The 16,402-nt window shown below is 42.5% G+C and overlaps 1 protein-coding gene across 1 annotated transcript in view; it reads right to left on the bottom strand.

Moving 5' to 3' along the window:
* Positions 1 to 6,375: 6,375 nt before the first annotated feature.
* Positions 6,376 to 16,402, bottom strand: part of TCP11 (t-complex 11) — a 31,817-nt gene continuing 21,790 nt past the window's right edge. The window contains exons 5-10 of the mRNA XM_079934658.1: positions 11,959 to 12,179; positions 11,090 to 11,226; positions 10,611 to 10,828; positions 10,338 to 10,519; positions 9,421 to 9,587; positions 6,376 to 8,687 (exon numbers count right to left, since the gene is read on the bottom strand). Coding sequence (XP_079790784.1) covers positions 8,455 to 8,687; positions 9,421 to 9,587; positions 10,338 to 10,519; positions 10,611 to 10,828; positions 11,090 to 11,226; positions 11,959 to 12,179 — 1,158 coding nt within the window. The 3' untranslated portion in view covers positions 6,376 to 8,454. The remainder of the gene's footprint in view (positions 8,688 to 9,420; positions 9,588 to 10,337; positions 10,520 to 10,610; positions 10,829 to 11,089; positions 11,227 to 11,958; positions 12,180 to 16,402) is intronic.

Genomic DNA, 16,402 nt, shown 5'->3' with positions numbered 1-16,402 from the left:
ATTCTCATATCAGACAAAATAGACTTTAAAATAAAGACTATTAGAAGAGACAAAGAAGGACACTACATAATGATCAAGGGATCAATCCAAGAAGAAGATATAACAATTGTAAATATTTATGCACCCAACATAGGAGCACCTCAATACATAAGGCAAAATACTAACAGCCATAAAAGGGGAAATCGACAGTAACACATTCATAATAGAGGACTTTAACACCCCACTTTCACCAATGGACAGATCATCCACAATGAAAATAAATAAGGAAACACAAGCCTTAAATGATACATTAAACAGATGGACTTAATTGATATTTATAGGACATTCCATCCAAAAACAACAGAATACACATTTTTCTCAAGTGCTCATGGAACATCCTCCAGGATAGATCATACCTTGGGTCACAAATCAAGCCTTGGTAAATTTAAGAAAATTGAAATCATATCAAATATCTTTTCCGACCACAACGCTATGAGACTAGAATCAATTACAGAAAAAGATCTGTAAAAAATACAAACACATGGAGGCTAAACAATACACTACTTAATAACGAAGTGATCACTGAAGAAATCAAAGAGGAAATCAAAAAATACCTAGAAACAAATGACAATGGAGATACGATGACCCAAAAGCTATGGGATGCAGCAAAAGCAGTTCTACGAGGGAAGTTTATAGCCCAAAGTTAGCTGAAGGAAAGAAATCATAAAAATCAGATCAGAAATAAATAAAAAAGAAATGAAGGAAACGATAGCAAAGATCAATAAAACTAAAAGCTGATTCTTTAAGAAGATAAACAAAATTGATAAACCATTAGCCAGACTCATCAAGGAAAAAAGGGAGAACACTCAAATCAACAGAATTAGAAATGCAAAAGGAGAAGTAACAACTGACACTGCAGAAATACAAAAGATCATAAGAGATTACTACAAGCAACTCTATGCCAATAAAATGGACAACTTGGAAGAAATGGACAAATTCTTAGAAATGCACAACCTGCCAAGACTGAATCAGGAAGAAATAGAAAATATGAACAGACCAATCACAGGCACTGAAATTGAAACTGTGATTAAAAATCTTCCAACAAACAAAAGCCCAGGACCAGATGGCTTCACAGGCAAATTCTATCAAACAGTTAGAGAAGAGCTAACACCCATCCTTCTCAAACTGTTCCAAAATACAGCAGAGGGAGGAACACTCCCAAACTCATTCTACGAGGCCACCATCACCTTGATACCAAGACCAGACAAAGATGTCACAAAGAAAGAAAACTACAGGCCAATATCACTGATGAATATAGATGCAAAAATCCTCAACAAAATACTAGCAAACAGAATCCAACAGCACATTAAAAGGATCATACACCATGATCAAGTGGGGTTTATTCCAGGAATGCAAGGATTCTTCAATATACAAATATCAATCAACGTGATAAACCATATTAACAAACTGAAGGAGAAAAACCACATGATCATCTCAATAGATGCAGAGAAAGCTTTCGACAAAATTCAACACCCATTTATGATAAAAACCCTCCAGAAAGTAGGCATAGAGGGAACTTTCCTCAACATAATAAGGGCCATATATGACAAACCCACAGCCAACATCGTCCTCGATGGTGAAAAACCGAAAGCATTTCCACTAAGATCAGGAACAAGACAAGGTTGCCCACTCTCACCCCTCTTATTCAATATAGTTTTGGAAGTTTTAGCCACAGCAGTCAGAGAAGAAGAGGAAATAAAAGGAATCCAAATCAGAAAAGAAGAAGTAAAGCTGTCACTGTTTGCAGATGACATGATACTATACATAAAGAATCCTAAAGATGCTACCAGAAAACTACTAGAGCTAATCAATGAATTTGGTAAAATAGCAGGATACAAAATTAATGCACAGAAATCTCTGGCATTCCTATACACTAATGATGAAAAATCTGAAAGTGAAATCAAGAAAACACTCCCATTTACCACTGCAACAAACAGAATAAAATATCTAGGAATAAACCTGCCTAAGGAGACAAAAGACCTGTATGCAGAAAATTATAAGACACTGATGAAAGAAATTAAAGATGATACAAATAGATGAAGAGATATACCATGTTCTTGAACTTGAAGAATCAACATTGTGAAAATGACTCTACTACCCAAAGCAATCTACAGATTCAATGCAATCCCTATCAAACTACCACTGGCATTCTTCACAGAACTAGAACAAAAAAATTCACAATTTGTATGGAAACACAAAAGACCCCGAATAGCCAAAGCAATCTTGAGAACAAAAAACGGAGCTGGAGGAATCAGGCTCCCTGACTTCAGACTATACTACAAAGCTACAGTAATCAAGGCAGTATGGTACTGGCACAAAAACAGAAAGACAGATCAATGGAACAGGATAGAAAGCCCAGAGATAAACCCATGCACATATGGTCACCTTACCTTTGATAAAGGAGGCAGGAATGTACAGTGGAGAAAGGACAGCCTCTTCAATAAGTGGTGCTGGGAAAACTGAACAGGTACATGTAAAAGTATGAGATTAGATCACCCCCTAACACCATACATAAAAATAAGCTCAAAATGGATTAAAAACCTAAATGTAAGGCCAGAAACTATCAAACTCTTAGAGGAAAACATAGGCAGAACACTCTATGACATAAATCACAGCAAGATCCTTTTTGACCCACCTCCTAGAGAAATGGAAATAAAAACAAAAATAAACAAATGGGACCTAATGAAACTTCAAAGCTTTTGCACAGCAAAGGAAACCATAAACAAGACCAAAAGACACCCCTCAGAATGGGAGAAAATATTTGCAAATGAAGCAACTGACAAAGGATTAATCTCCAAAATTTATAAGCAGCTCATGCAGCTCAATAACAAAAAAACAAACAACCCAATCCAAAAATGGGCAGAAGACCTAAATAGACATTTCTCCAAAGAAGATACACACTGCCAACAAACACATGAAAGAATGCTCAACATTATTAATCATTAGAGAAATGCAAATCAAAACTACAATGAGATACCATCTCACACCAGTCAGAATGGCCATCATCAAAAAATCTAGAAACAATAAATGCTGGAGAGGGTGTGGAGAAAAGGGAACACTCTTGCACTGCTGGTGGGAATGTGAATTGGTACAGCCACTATGGAGAACAGTATGGAGGTTCCTTAAAAAACTACAAATAGAACTACCATATGACCCAGCAATCCCACTACTGGGCATATACCCTAAGAAAACCATAATTCAAAAAGAGTCATGTACCAAAATGTTCATTGCAGCACTATTTACAATAGCCCGGAGATGGAAACAACCTAAGTGTCCATCATCGGATGAATGGATAAAGAAGATGTGGCACATATATATAATGGAATATTACTCGCCATAAAAAGAAACGAAATTGAGCTATTTGTAATGAGGTGGATAGACCTAGAGTGTGTCACACAGAGTGAAGTAAGTCAGAAGGAGAAAGACAAATACCATATGCTAACACATATATATGGAATTTAAGGAAAAAAAAATGTCATGAAGAACCTAGGGGTAAGACAGGAATAAAGACACAGACCTACTAGAGAATGGGCTGGAGGATATGGGGAGGGGGAAGGGTAAGCTGTGACAAAGTGAGAGAGAGGCATGGACATATATACACTACCAAACGTAAGGTAGATAGCTAGTGTGAAGCAGCCACATAGCACAGGGAGATCAGCTCAGTGCTTTGTGACCGCCTGGAGGGGTGGGATAGGGAGGGTGGGAGGAAGGGAGATGCAAGAGGGAAGAGATAGGGGAACATATGTATAACTGATTCACTTTGTTATAAAGCAGAAACTAACACACCATTGTAAAGCAATTATACTCCAATAAAGATGTAAAAAAAAAATTGTGAAAATGACTATACTACCCAAAGCAATCTACAGATTCAATGCAATCCCTATCAAACTCCCAATGGCATTTTTCACAGAAGTAGAACAAAAAATTTCACAATTTGTATGGAAACACAAAAGACCCCGAACAGCCAAAGCAATCTTAAGAAAGAAATACAGAGCTGGAGGAATCAGACTCCCTGACTTCAGACTATACTACAAAACTAAAGTAAAGACAGTATGGTACTGGCACAAAAACAGAAATATAGATCAGTGGAACAGGATAGAAGGTCCAGACATAAACCCATGCTCCTATGGTCATTATCTTTGATAAAGGAGGCAAGACTATACAGTGGAGAAAAGATAGCCTCTTCAATAAATGGTGCTGGGAAAACTTGACAGCTACATGTAAAAGAATGAAATTACAACACTTCCTAATACCATACACAAAAATACACTCAAAATGGATTAAAGACCTAAATGTAAGGCCAGAAACTATCAAACTCTTAGAGGAAAACATAGGCAGAACACTCCATGACATAAATCACAGCAAGATCTTTTTTGACCCACCTCCCAGAGAAAGGGAAATGAAAACAAAAATAAACAAATGGGACCTAATGAAACTTAAAAGCTTTTGCACAGCAAAGGAAACCATAACAAGATGAAAAGACATCCTTCAGAATGGGAGAAAATATTTGCAAACGAAGAAACTGACAAAGGATTAATCTCCAAAATATACAAGCAGCCCATGCAGCTCAATATCACAATAACAAACAACTCAATCCAAAAATGGGCAGAAGACCTAAATAGACACTTCTCCAAAGAAGACATACAGATGGCCAACAAATGCATGAAAACATGCTCAACATCACTAATCATCAGAGAAATGCAAATCAAAACCACAATGAGGTATCACCTAACACCGGTCAGAATGGCCATCATCAAAAAATCTACAAACAATAAATGCTGGAGAGAGTGTGGAGAAAAGGGAACCCTCCTGCCCTGTTGGTGGGAATGTAAATTCATAGAGCCACTGTAGAGAACAGTATGGAGGTTCCTTAAAAAAGTACAAATAGAACTACCATATGACCCAGCAATCCCACTACTGAGCATATACCCTGAGAAAACCATAATTCAGAAAGAGTCATGTACCACAATGTTCACTGCAGCACTATTTACAGTAGCCAGGACATGGAAGCAACCTAAGTGTCCATCGACAGAGGAATGGATAAAGATGTGGCACATGTATACAATGGAATATTACTCAGCCATAAAAAGAAATGAAATTGTGTTATTTGTAGTGAGGTGGATGGACCTAGAGTCTGTCATTCAGAGTGAATTAAGTCAGAATAGAAAAACAAATATGGTATGCTAACACACATATATGGAATCTATTTTAAAAAATGGTTCTGAGGAACCTAGGGGCAGGACAGGAATAAAGACACGGACGTAGAGAATGGACTTGAGGACATGGAGAGGGGGAAGGGTAAGCTGGGATGAAGTGAGAGAGTGGCATGGACATATATACACTACCAAATGTAAAATAGATAGCTAGTGGGAAGCAGCTGCATAGTACAGGGAGATCAGCTCAGTGCCTTGTGACCACCTAGAGGGGTGGGATAGGGAGGGTGGGAGGGAGACGCAAGAGGGAGGAGATGTGGGGATATATGTATATGTATAGCTGATTCACTTTGTTATACAGCAGAAACTAACACAACATTGTAAAGCAATTATACTCCAATAAAGATGCTTAAAAAAAAAAAAAAGGGAGGGAGGAGGGTCAAAGTAAGAGAGGAGACATGATGAAAGCAATGGTTTAGGGACGGTCTTAGAAGCTGGAGGAAGGGGCTACCAGCCAAGGAATGTGCACAGTCTCTAGAAGCTGGAAAAGTCAAGGAAACAGATTCTTTCTTTGTAGAAGACTGAATAATGGCCACCCAAAGGTATTAGGTCCTAATTACTAGAACCTGTAAATCTTACTGTTTTCGTTTCCTAGGGCTACTGCAACAAAGCACCACAAACTGGGTGGCTTAAACAGATAATACATTTGTTTTATCTGAGGTACAAGTCTGAAATCAGGGTGTCAGCAGAGTTGGTTTCTTCTAAGGCTCTGAGGGAGAATATGTCGCATTCCTCTTTTCTAGCTTCTGGTAGCCTGAAGTAGACGGCATTCTCCCTGATTCTTCACATTGTTGTACTTCTGTATGTGTCTGTCTCTTCATGTGACACATGTCTTTTCATAAGGACACCAGTCAGATTGGATCAGGGTCCCACACAATTCCAGTATAACCTCACATTAACTAAGTACATCTATAATGACCCTATTTACAAATGAGGTCACATTGTGAGGTACTGGGGGTTAGGACTTCAACATATGAATTTGGGGGCGGGGAGTGGGGGAGACACAACCCATAACAATTACCTAGGTGATTAAGTTGATCTTAAAATGGGGAGATTATCCTGGATTATGTGAGTGGGCCCTAAATCCAATCAGAAATATCCTTATAAGAGAGAGGCAGAGGGAAATTAGATACACACAGATGACGACCATGGGACCCTGAGGTGACCATGGAGGCCTAGACTAGACTAATGCAGCCACAGGTAATGAAATACCAGCAATTAAAAAAAAAAAAAAAAAAGCAACTGAAAGAGGCAAGGAACGGATTCTCCCCTAGAGCCTCCATAGGAAATATGGCCCTGCCAACACTCTGATTTCAGCCCAATGAACTGATTTTTGATTTCTGCAACTAGACACTAGTGATAGCTGCACACCATTGTGAGTGTACAAAATGTCACTAATGGTACATTTCTGTATTATGTGTATTTTACCGCAAATCAAAGTATATATCCCTCAAACTGTGGGCAGGATTGAATGGAGCTATCTTTCTTTGTTGAGGTCAGGATCCCTGTCTCCTCCACATGGAAGCACAAGAAAATCAACTCAAAATTTCTAAGAAATCAATCGTTGCGGATTTTAATTATGAAGTGCAAAGCAAAGTTCTATTGTCAGCCCAGTATCTGCACCCACCAACCAGGCAGTCCTCTTCTCAGGAACCCCTTCAGAGCACTTCTGCCTCTAAGATAAGGAGGCTTCCAAAATATGGATTTTTAACAAATTCAAATAGTTGCAAATCAGAGACTCCATCTAGGCAAGCCTCACTGTCTATGAAACACATCCTTTTTCTGGGCTTCCCCATCTCGAGGATGTCCAGCTACAAGATTGGAAACTGAACGATCCAGGCCCTCCAGCTTTTCTGGTCACAGTAAAGGTCCACTGTTGGCCTGGCTCTGTCACCCATCTAGGCTCTACTCTCTAAAAAAGGAAGTCAATCAGGAGAAATCCTGGGCTAATGGAACTCAAATCCCCCTTCAGATGTTCTTCCTAGACTTCCTAGATGTTCTTCCTATATTCAGCTCCCTCCATCTCCTGAAATGGTGAGAACATTGATTGTCTTCGCCCTATCTTGAGAGCAGAAAGTGAGTTTCCATTTTCTCTCTTATCCATTACCAACAAAGGGCCAAATGTGAAGGGAACATTTCCTCATTTCAGCCGTCCTAGGTCAGGGCTGGTCTGCTGCGGTCTGCCCGAGAATGAGGGGCTGGATCTCAACAAGCCCAGGAGACAAGCCCAGGTCCTTCCTAAAACAGCTCTCATTTGTGATGCCAACAGCAGAGCTCACAGCCACAACTGCCAGGGACAGTCCCAGTCTGGAAGTGGGAAGAAGGGTGGAGGGTGTTCCACACTGGGATGCCCACATGGCCTCTGTCGGGAAGAACAGGGGCTTCTAAGCTTAGAGAGGAAGGAACAGGAGACTTACTCAGCCACTCAGCTAGAGAACAGGACTAAGGATAACTTGACCAAACCAGTCAATGATCCAACTGGCCAAGACTGAACTCTGGACACCTGAGAGAGAGAGAGAGCACAGGAACTTGGACCTGTCCTCAGCAGGACGCCCGCTATGAGCCAACATCCATTGTCATCTGGCCCCAGCTAGCGCCCTGCTTCAGAACCCCTGCAACAGAAGAGAAAGCTGAGGCTCTCACTCTTCCTGACTTCTTGTGGCATCATTTGAAACCTTCAGGGGAATTTGGTCCTGGAAATGAGGTTTCTAATAACTTTTTTCAATCACACCCAATCCTGAGAACTGAATTAGACAAAACCAATTTCTGACTTCCAGAAATATACTCACATTTTGGATAATTCCACAGAATTCTCAGAGCCCTCAGAGAAATGCTTTACCCTCAGAGAAAATGTTATATAATGTTATAGTACCTGCGTGTCTTGGCTTCTCAGCTTTGCGTGCTGAAGGCAGCACCTGGAGGAAAAACCAGGGCCTGCCGGCTGCTCACTAGTGGGGGCAGAGGACACAGGGCCTGGCCACAACTGCCGCTCAGGAAGCATGGCGTTTGCTTGCAGTTCAGAAGTTTATTAGTGAATGAGTTTGGGCCAGCCAGTGTTTACATGCTTGGTCACTGCAGCGTAGTGTACTGGCTGCAGACGGGGAGAGGGCTTGCTGCTCTGCTGGTCACTGGTGATGTCACCCCAAGAGAATGATGGGCTTCTCTCCTGGGTCCAAGGTACCAGGGCTTGGAGCCAGTGTCATCAGAGAGACCCCACTTCTGTCTCCAGTGCCTGGGCTGGGGGGATGAGGGTTTTTAAGATCTCCATGTAGAAGGGGCCAAACACCTGCTGATTGTGGTGCGTTAAGTTGACAAACTTTTGGCCCAGTTCTGCCAGCTCTGCCTCAAGGAGGGTAAGGCCCCCAGGGAGGTCTAGCAGAGACCGCTGCACACCAAGAACCAAACAGCATTTGAGGAACAAGTGGATCCGCTGACCTGTGAGCAGGAATAGACAGTGAGAAGGGAAAGAGCAAACAACTTTCAGGGAGAAACACTGCCCCCTGCACTCTACTCACCCAAGTTCAAAGTTAACTGAGATAGTCACTGACCTACCCACGCACCTAGACATAAGGAAATTTGTTTTGTTTGGGAAGGGGGCTGCTACCTAACTCCCACGGACAAAGCAAAGATCCAAAACTAGTGGGCTAGCACATTTCTAGTCAAAAGATTCCTTAAGTATTCATCAGTTAAATCCTGGTATTTGACATAACAGGAGGATCTTTGACTGACCCTTCAGATGGCTGAGGTTAAGAGCAAGGTCAAGTTCATGGCCACCATTCCAACATGGGACAGGGGAAACCCCTGCTTTGGGAACATGTCCTCCAGCCTAATTCAGCATCAACTTCTTGTTGGCAGGGAGTGGGTGTCACATGTCTTAGACTGCAGCCAAAAATGACCCAGAAGGCCAGGGATGACTTAACCACATTGGCTGGACAGTATGCCACACCTAGAAGCCATGAATTCCCGGTACAAATCTTCCTTCAACCATAGAGTCAGTCTTTAAACTAAAAGGGATATATTTTCAACCCAGCATTATACAACAACTAAAACCTACACAGTGACTTGCCCAATCATCATGCCCTTTATGGTTAAATGGTTCAGTAAGCACCTTCCAGGGTAGGGACTGGCTCTCCCCTCAGCATTCCCACCACCCCACAGGCACGCTCACCAATGACACTGTGGACACAGTTCTCCTTCTTGGTGATGTTCTGGAGCTCTCCCATCAGCGATGCTGTGTTGTCGCTGCTCAGAGCAGCAAGGCCCATGTTCTGGAGGCTCTGATGGATTTCCTGAGACACCTGTTCACTCACAGTCAGCATAGCCTCCTCCTCAGGCCTAGACCGTGAAGGAGAGTAAGCTGGTACCCAGGGGTGGCCCTGAGCCCCGAAGCTCCACACCAGAAGTTGGGCCCATGTGAGGGAGATGCCCAGCCACCCTTCTGCCCTCACCCCAGGCCCTGGAAGCACAGAGCCCAGTGGGCAGGGTCAGTGTCTTCACTGTTACTCTCCAGATACTGACTTCTTTCTCTGTATGATACTGTGTTCTTCTTCTTAGAAAACAAGATAAACTATAAAATCAACTCTGGACAAGGATTTCGTATCCACTCAGCATTCTTCAGCCCCATGGGGTTTATTCATGTATGCACACTTTTAACACTTTCTTGGACATTTTCCATGGTCATCTGTCATACTCTCACCAATTACAATGACAAACCTGGCCTTCCGATTCCGCTTTTTCCTTTGGTGTGACACCCTGCGCTCAGTGATATTCAATCAACATTGCTGACTGGTCGACTCCTGGAGATATGTACGACCAGCCCACTCAACTAGATAAAGACTCTTCTGTAGCGAGCAAGCTAGTGAATCATTTTATAGGAAACTATCCTCCACGCTACACTTCTGGAAGGAAGTTTTATTTTTCTTTGTTACAAGCCCCAAGGCCACTTATGGAAAGATACCAACAATCTTTGTGAATGATTCCAAAGGGCCTTTCTGTGGTTTGTTGTGGAACGTAAGGCATCCTTCATTACCTGCCTGTGCCTTCATATCACCTGTCGTTACTCTAAAAAAGACCTATGCAACTCACCTGGACTTCAACTCCTCCATCAGGGCTTTGGTTATGCGTTTCAGCTTATCCACAAGCTGAGGCGAGCCAAACAGAACACTGCCAGAGAAGCTGCTGGCCACTAGCAAGACCGAGGCCAGGATGGTTAACTGGCGCAGCTGGGCCCCCAGCTCCTGCAGCTGGGCTCTGTCCATCAGCAGGGTCTGGGGAAGCAGGCAGAGTGGGTCAGGAGAGGAAGGTCCCCATGCAAGTCCTCAGTCCCAGACAACAAGGCAAGGCCCCCCACAGTCCTACCTCAGGGAACTCTTCATCTTCGGGGTCCCAGAGGAGGAGGTTCAGGAAGCCCTGGGACAGCACCATTTTGGGGTTGAGGGGCTCCGGGCTGTTGGCTGCCTCACTTGGAGAGGGGCAAACCACACTGGAGGAGTCGGGAGAGTCAGGGCAACCAGGCGGCGGCGTGGAGAGGTCTGCCGCCGCTCGGGTCAGCCACTTGGTAGTGTGATCGAGGAGGCCTGTGACAGGAAGAGTGCGTAATTATCTTCAGCTCCTACAACACGGAGGCCTTGGGACGAAGATTCAAGATCTCCTCCTCCTCAATAAGTAAATGCTTTGGTGGGGGGAAGTCTTTCTGGCTTAGATTAACTATGCCTTCTGCCACCCCCATCTGAGGAAGAAACTTTCTGCTCCTAAAAAGAGGCAGAGTACTCTCTCACATCATTAAAGTCAGACCCAAAGTCATATTCCCTGCTCCTGCCCTCCAGTTATATACATACTAGGCTGCTTGTTGAGGAGTTCCTGAAATTCAGCTCGTTCACACTGGATGGAATGTTCCTGCAGTTGGGGCTGAAGGCTCTGGATAGTGTAGTTCACCATGTCCATTTTCATCAGGCCCAGAACCTGGAAGATTCCTCTGACACAGGAGGAAATAGAATATTTATACTATGAAAGGAAATCCAGTGAGGGGGAACCTACACAAGATATCATTAAATCACCATATTCTAGAGGTAGGAGGGGCTTTAAAACTAACTTAGTCCTGCCTCCTAAATTTACAAAAGATGGCACTGAGGCCTAGGACCCAAGGCCCAGAGTGAGTAAGTGAGTGAGTGGCAGAGCTAGGAACAGATAAGTCTCTGGATGCTAAAGCCTTCAGACCTTTCCACAACAGTCATTCTATGTCTCCTAAAAAAAGAGTAGTCAGTGGAAGGACACACAGCACCATGCTGACGAACCTCTCTGGGAAGTGGGATTTTAGCTGATGCTATTTCTGAGCTATTTTTGGACAATTCACTTTTTTTTAACTTTCTGGGTCATGGTTTCTATAGCTCTGAAAAAGGGGTAACCTCCCATCCCTATCCCTCATATTGTGTGAAATGCAATAAGAAAACCTGGGATAGGGATGTTTGAATTCCTTAGAAGAAAGGATTACATACTCCAGTGATTTATGGTAGGATGGTGTATAGGGGGCAATCAATCTAAGGCCATCTTTGGAAAAGAAAAGCTAATAGACCAGAGAAAAGAGGAGTTAGTCAGGTCTTCAGTAGGGAAGAGCCAGCCGAGACAGAGGCTGTGACCCAGTGTCCGGCCCAGCTGTGCCCGGCCCAGGGGCTGAGGCAGGTTTCAAGAAACTGGTCGAGTTTCACACCTCAGTAACCGAACAGGGTCTGTGATGTTCTCTAGTTTCTGCACTGCTTCATCTCGAATTGGTGCACACAGCAGAGTCATCATGTTGAGAATGTACTTAGAGAGACGAGGGACATTCAGGGCTCCGTGTTCTGCTTCCTGCCTAAGGAGGTTCATGTCCAGGCCTTCTTCAATCTCACTTCTTAGGCGGTTCTGGCGTGGTAATAGCAGTGACAGCAAGATCTGCCCAGGAAAGAAAGTCAAAGGAGAAGTTGCTTTCTGTTCAGAGCCCCAAACTTTCTCTAATGGACAATCCCTTTAGCCAAAGACATCCCAGCCTATGTCTTTTAAGGATCAAGAAGTTATGGAAAATAGTAATGGAGGTTCCTTTAAAAACTAAAAATAGAGCTACCATATGATCCAGCAATTCCACTCCTGGACGTATATCCAGAGAAAACCATAATTCAAAATGATATACGCACCCCAATGTTCAACTGCAGCACTATTTACACTAGCCAGGACATGGAATAAACCTAAATGTCTATTGACAGAGGAATGGATAAAGAAGATGTCATATATATATATATATATATATATATATATATACACAGCAGAATATTTTACTCAGCCATAAAAAAAGAACGAAATAGGGGCTTCCCTGGTGGCGCAGTGGTTGGGAGTCCGCCTGCTGATGCAGGGGACACGGGTTCGTGCCCCAGTCTGGGAAGATCCCACATGCCGTGGAGAGGCTGGGCCCATGAGCCATGGCCAGTGAGCCTGCGCGTCCGGAGCCTGTTGCTCTGCTGCGGGAGAGGCCACAGCAGTGAGAGGCCCGCGTACCGCAAAAAAAAAAAAAGAACGAAATAATATCATTTGCACTGATGGACCTAGAGAGTGTCATACTGAGTGAAGTCAGACAGAGAAAAACAAACATCATATGATACCGCTTATATGTGGAATCTAAAAAAATGGTACAAATGAACCTATTTACAAAACAGAAATAGAGTCACAGCTGTAGAAAACAAACTTATGGTTACCAGGAGGAAAGCAGCGGTGGTGCAGGGTGATAAATTGGGAGATGGGGATTGACATATACACAATAGTATATATAAAATAGATAGCTAACAAGGACCCACTGTATAGCACAGGGAACTCTTCTTAATACTCTGTAATGACCTATATGGGAAAATAATCTAAAAAAGAGTGGATATATGTATATGTATAACTGATTCACTTTGCTGTACAGCGGAAACTAACACAATATTGTAAATCAACTATACTCCAATAAAAATTAAACAAAAAAAAAGTTAGGTCCCTAAATTTCCTAGAGGATATTATTTATCTTTGTTTAGGGGCCAATGACAGTTCGAGGGTTTAGGGGATCACTGATAGCAACAGTATATCATTTTCTATGCAGATTGAGATAAAGAGATGAATAGAGTCAAGGGGTATGGTAAAAAGAAATGCAAGGTACAACAAATATAAAATACACACCATCACACAGTGGTGAGGCACTCTTAATTTACCAAAGGAAGCATTTTTTAGATTATTTTACTTCAAAGGGCAAGAATGAAATAGGCAAAGGAACTGTTAAAAGTCCCTTGAGAGACTGGTTCAAGATGGCGGAGTAGAAGGACGTGCTCTGACTCCCTCTTGCGAAAGCACTGGAATCACAACTAACTGCTGAACTATTATTGACAAGAAGACACTGGAACTCACCAAAAAAGATACCCCACATCCAAAGACAAAGGAGAAGCCACAGTGAGACGGTAGGAGGGGCGCAATCACAATAAAATCAAATCCCATAACTGCTGGGTGGGTGATTCACAAACTGGAGAACACTTATACCACAAAAGCCCACCCACTGGAGTGAAAGTTCTGAGCCCCACGTGAGGCTTCCCAACCTGGGGGTCCGGCAACAGGAGGAGGAATTCCTAGAGAATCAGACTTTGAAGGCTAGCGGGATTTGATTGCAGGACTTCGACAGGACTGGGGGAAACAGAGACTCCACTCTTGGAGCGCACACACCAAGTAGTGTGTGCATCGGGACCCAGGGGAAGGAGCAGTGACCCCATAGGAGACTGAACCAGACCTACCTGCTAGTGTTGGAGGTTCTCCTGCAGAGGCGGGGGGTGGCTGTGTCTCACCGTGAGGACAAGTACACTGGCAGCAGAAGCTCTGGGAAGTACTCCTTGGCATGAACCCTCCCAGAGTCTGCCATTAGCCCCACCAAAGAGCCCGGGTAGGCTACTGTGTTGGGTCGCCTCAGGCCAAACAACCAACAGGGAGGGAACCCAGCCCCACCCATCAGTAGGCAAGCAGATTAAAGTTTACTGAGGTCTGACCACCAGAGCAATATCCAGCTCTACCCACCACCAGTCCCTCCCATCGGGAAACTTGCACAAGCCTCTTAGATAGCCTCATCCACCAGAGGGCAGACAGCAGAAGCAAGAAGAACTACAATCCTGCAGCCCGTGGAACAAAAACCACATTCACAGAAAGATAGACAAGATGAAAAGGAAGAGGGCTATGTACCGGATGAAGGGACAAGATAAAACCCCAGGAAAACAACTAAATGAAGTGGAGATAGGCAACCTTCCAGAAAAAGAATTCAGAATAATGATAGTGAAGATGATCTAGGACCTCCGAAAAAGAATGGAGACAAAGATCGAGAAGATGCAAGAAATGTTTAGCAAAGACCTAGAATAATTAAAGAACAAACAAACTGAGATGAAAAATACAACAACTGAAATGAAAAATACACCTGAAGGAATCGATAGCAGAATAACTGAGGCAGAAGAATGGATAAGTGACCTGGAAGACAGAATGGTGGAATTCACTGCTGTAGAACAGAACAAAGAAAAAAGAATGAAAAGAAATGAAGACAGCCTAAGAAACCCCTGGGACAACATTAAATGCAACAACATTCACATTATAGGGGTCCCAGAAGGAGAAGAGAGAGAGAGAAAGGACCCGAGAAAATATTTGAAGAGATTATAGTCAAAACCTTCCCTAACATGGGAAAGGAAATAGCCACCCAAGTCCAGGAAGCACAGAGAGTCCCATTCAGGATAAATCCAAGGAGAAACACGCCGAGACACATAGTAATCAAATTGGCAAAAATTAAAGACAAAGAAAAATTATTGAAAGCAGCAAGGGAAAAACAGCAAATAACATATAAGGGAACTCCCATAAGGTTAACAGCTGATTTCTCAGCAGAAACTCTACAAGCCAGAAGGGAGTGGCATGACATATTTAAAGTGATGAAAGGGAAGAACCTATAACCAAGATTACCCTTCCCAGCAAGGATCTCACTCAGATTTGACGGAGAAATCAAAAGCTTTACAGACAAGCAAAAGCTCAGAGAATTCAGCACCACCAAACCCGCTCTACAACAAATGCTAAAGGAACTTCTCTAAGTGGGAAACACAAGAGAAGAAAAGGACCTACAAAAACAAACCCAAAACAATTAAGGAAATGGTAATAGGAACATACATATCGATAATTACCTTAAACATGAATGGATTAAATGCTCCAACCAAAAGACACAGGCTGGCTGAATGGATACAAAAACAAGACCCATATATATGCCATCTACAAGAGACCCACTTCAGACCTAGGGACACATACAGACTGAAAGTGAGGGGATGGAAAAAGATATTCCATGCAAATGGAAATCAAAAGAAAGCTGGAGTAGCAATACTCATAGCAGATAAAATAGACTTTAAAATAAAGAATGTTACAAGAGACAAGGAAGGACACTACATAATGATCAAGGCATCAATCCAAGAGGATATATAAATATATATGCACCCAACAGAGGAGCACCTCAATACATAAGGCAACTGCTAACAGCTATAAAAGAGGAAATCGACAGTAACACAGTAATAGTGGGGGACTTCTAACACCTCACTTATACCAATGGACAGATCATCCAAACAGACAATTAATAAGGAAACACAGCTTTAAATGACACAATAGACCAGATTGATTTAATTGATATTTATAGGACATTCCATCCAAAAACAGCACATTACACTTTCTTCTCAAGTGCGTACAGAACATTCACTAGGATAGATCACATCTTGGGTCACATCAAGCCTCAGTAAATTTAAGAAAATTGAAATCATATCAAGCATCTTTTCTGACCACAACACTATGAGATTAGAAACCAATTACAGAGAAAAAAACGTAAAAAACACAAACAGTACGTTACTAAATAACCATGAGATCACTGAAGAAATCAAAAAATACTTAGAGACAAATTACAATGAAAACACAATGATCCAAAACCTATGGGATGCAGCAAAAGCAGTTCTAAGAGGGAAGTTTATAGCAATATAAGCCTACCTCAAGAAACAAGAAAAATCTCAAACAATCTAACTTTACACCTAAAGGAACTAGAGAAAGAAGAACAAACAAAACCCAAAGTTAGCAGAAGGAAAGAAATCATAAAGATCAGAGCA

This window comes from Stenella coeruleoalba (genome assembly GCF_951394435.1).
Source record: "Stenella coeruleoalba genome assembly, chromosome: 10".
Taxonomy (NCBI): domain Eukaryota; kingdom Metazoa; phylum Chordata; class Mammalia; order Artiodactyla; family Delphinidae; genus Stenella; species Stenella coeruleoalba.
This window is presented reverse-complemented; position numbering and strand designations above follow the sequence as displayed.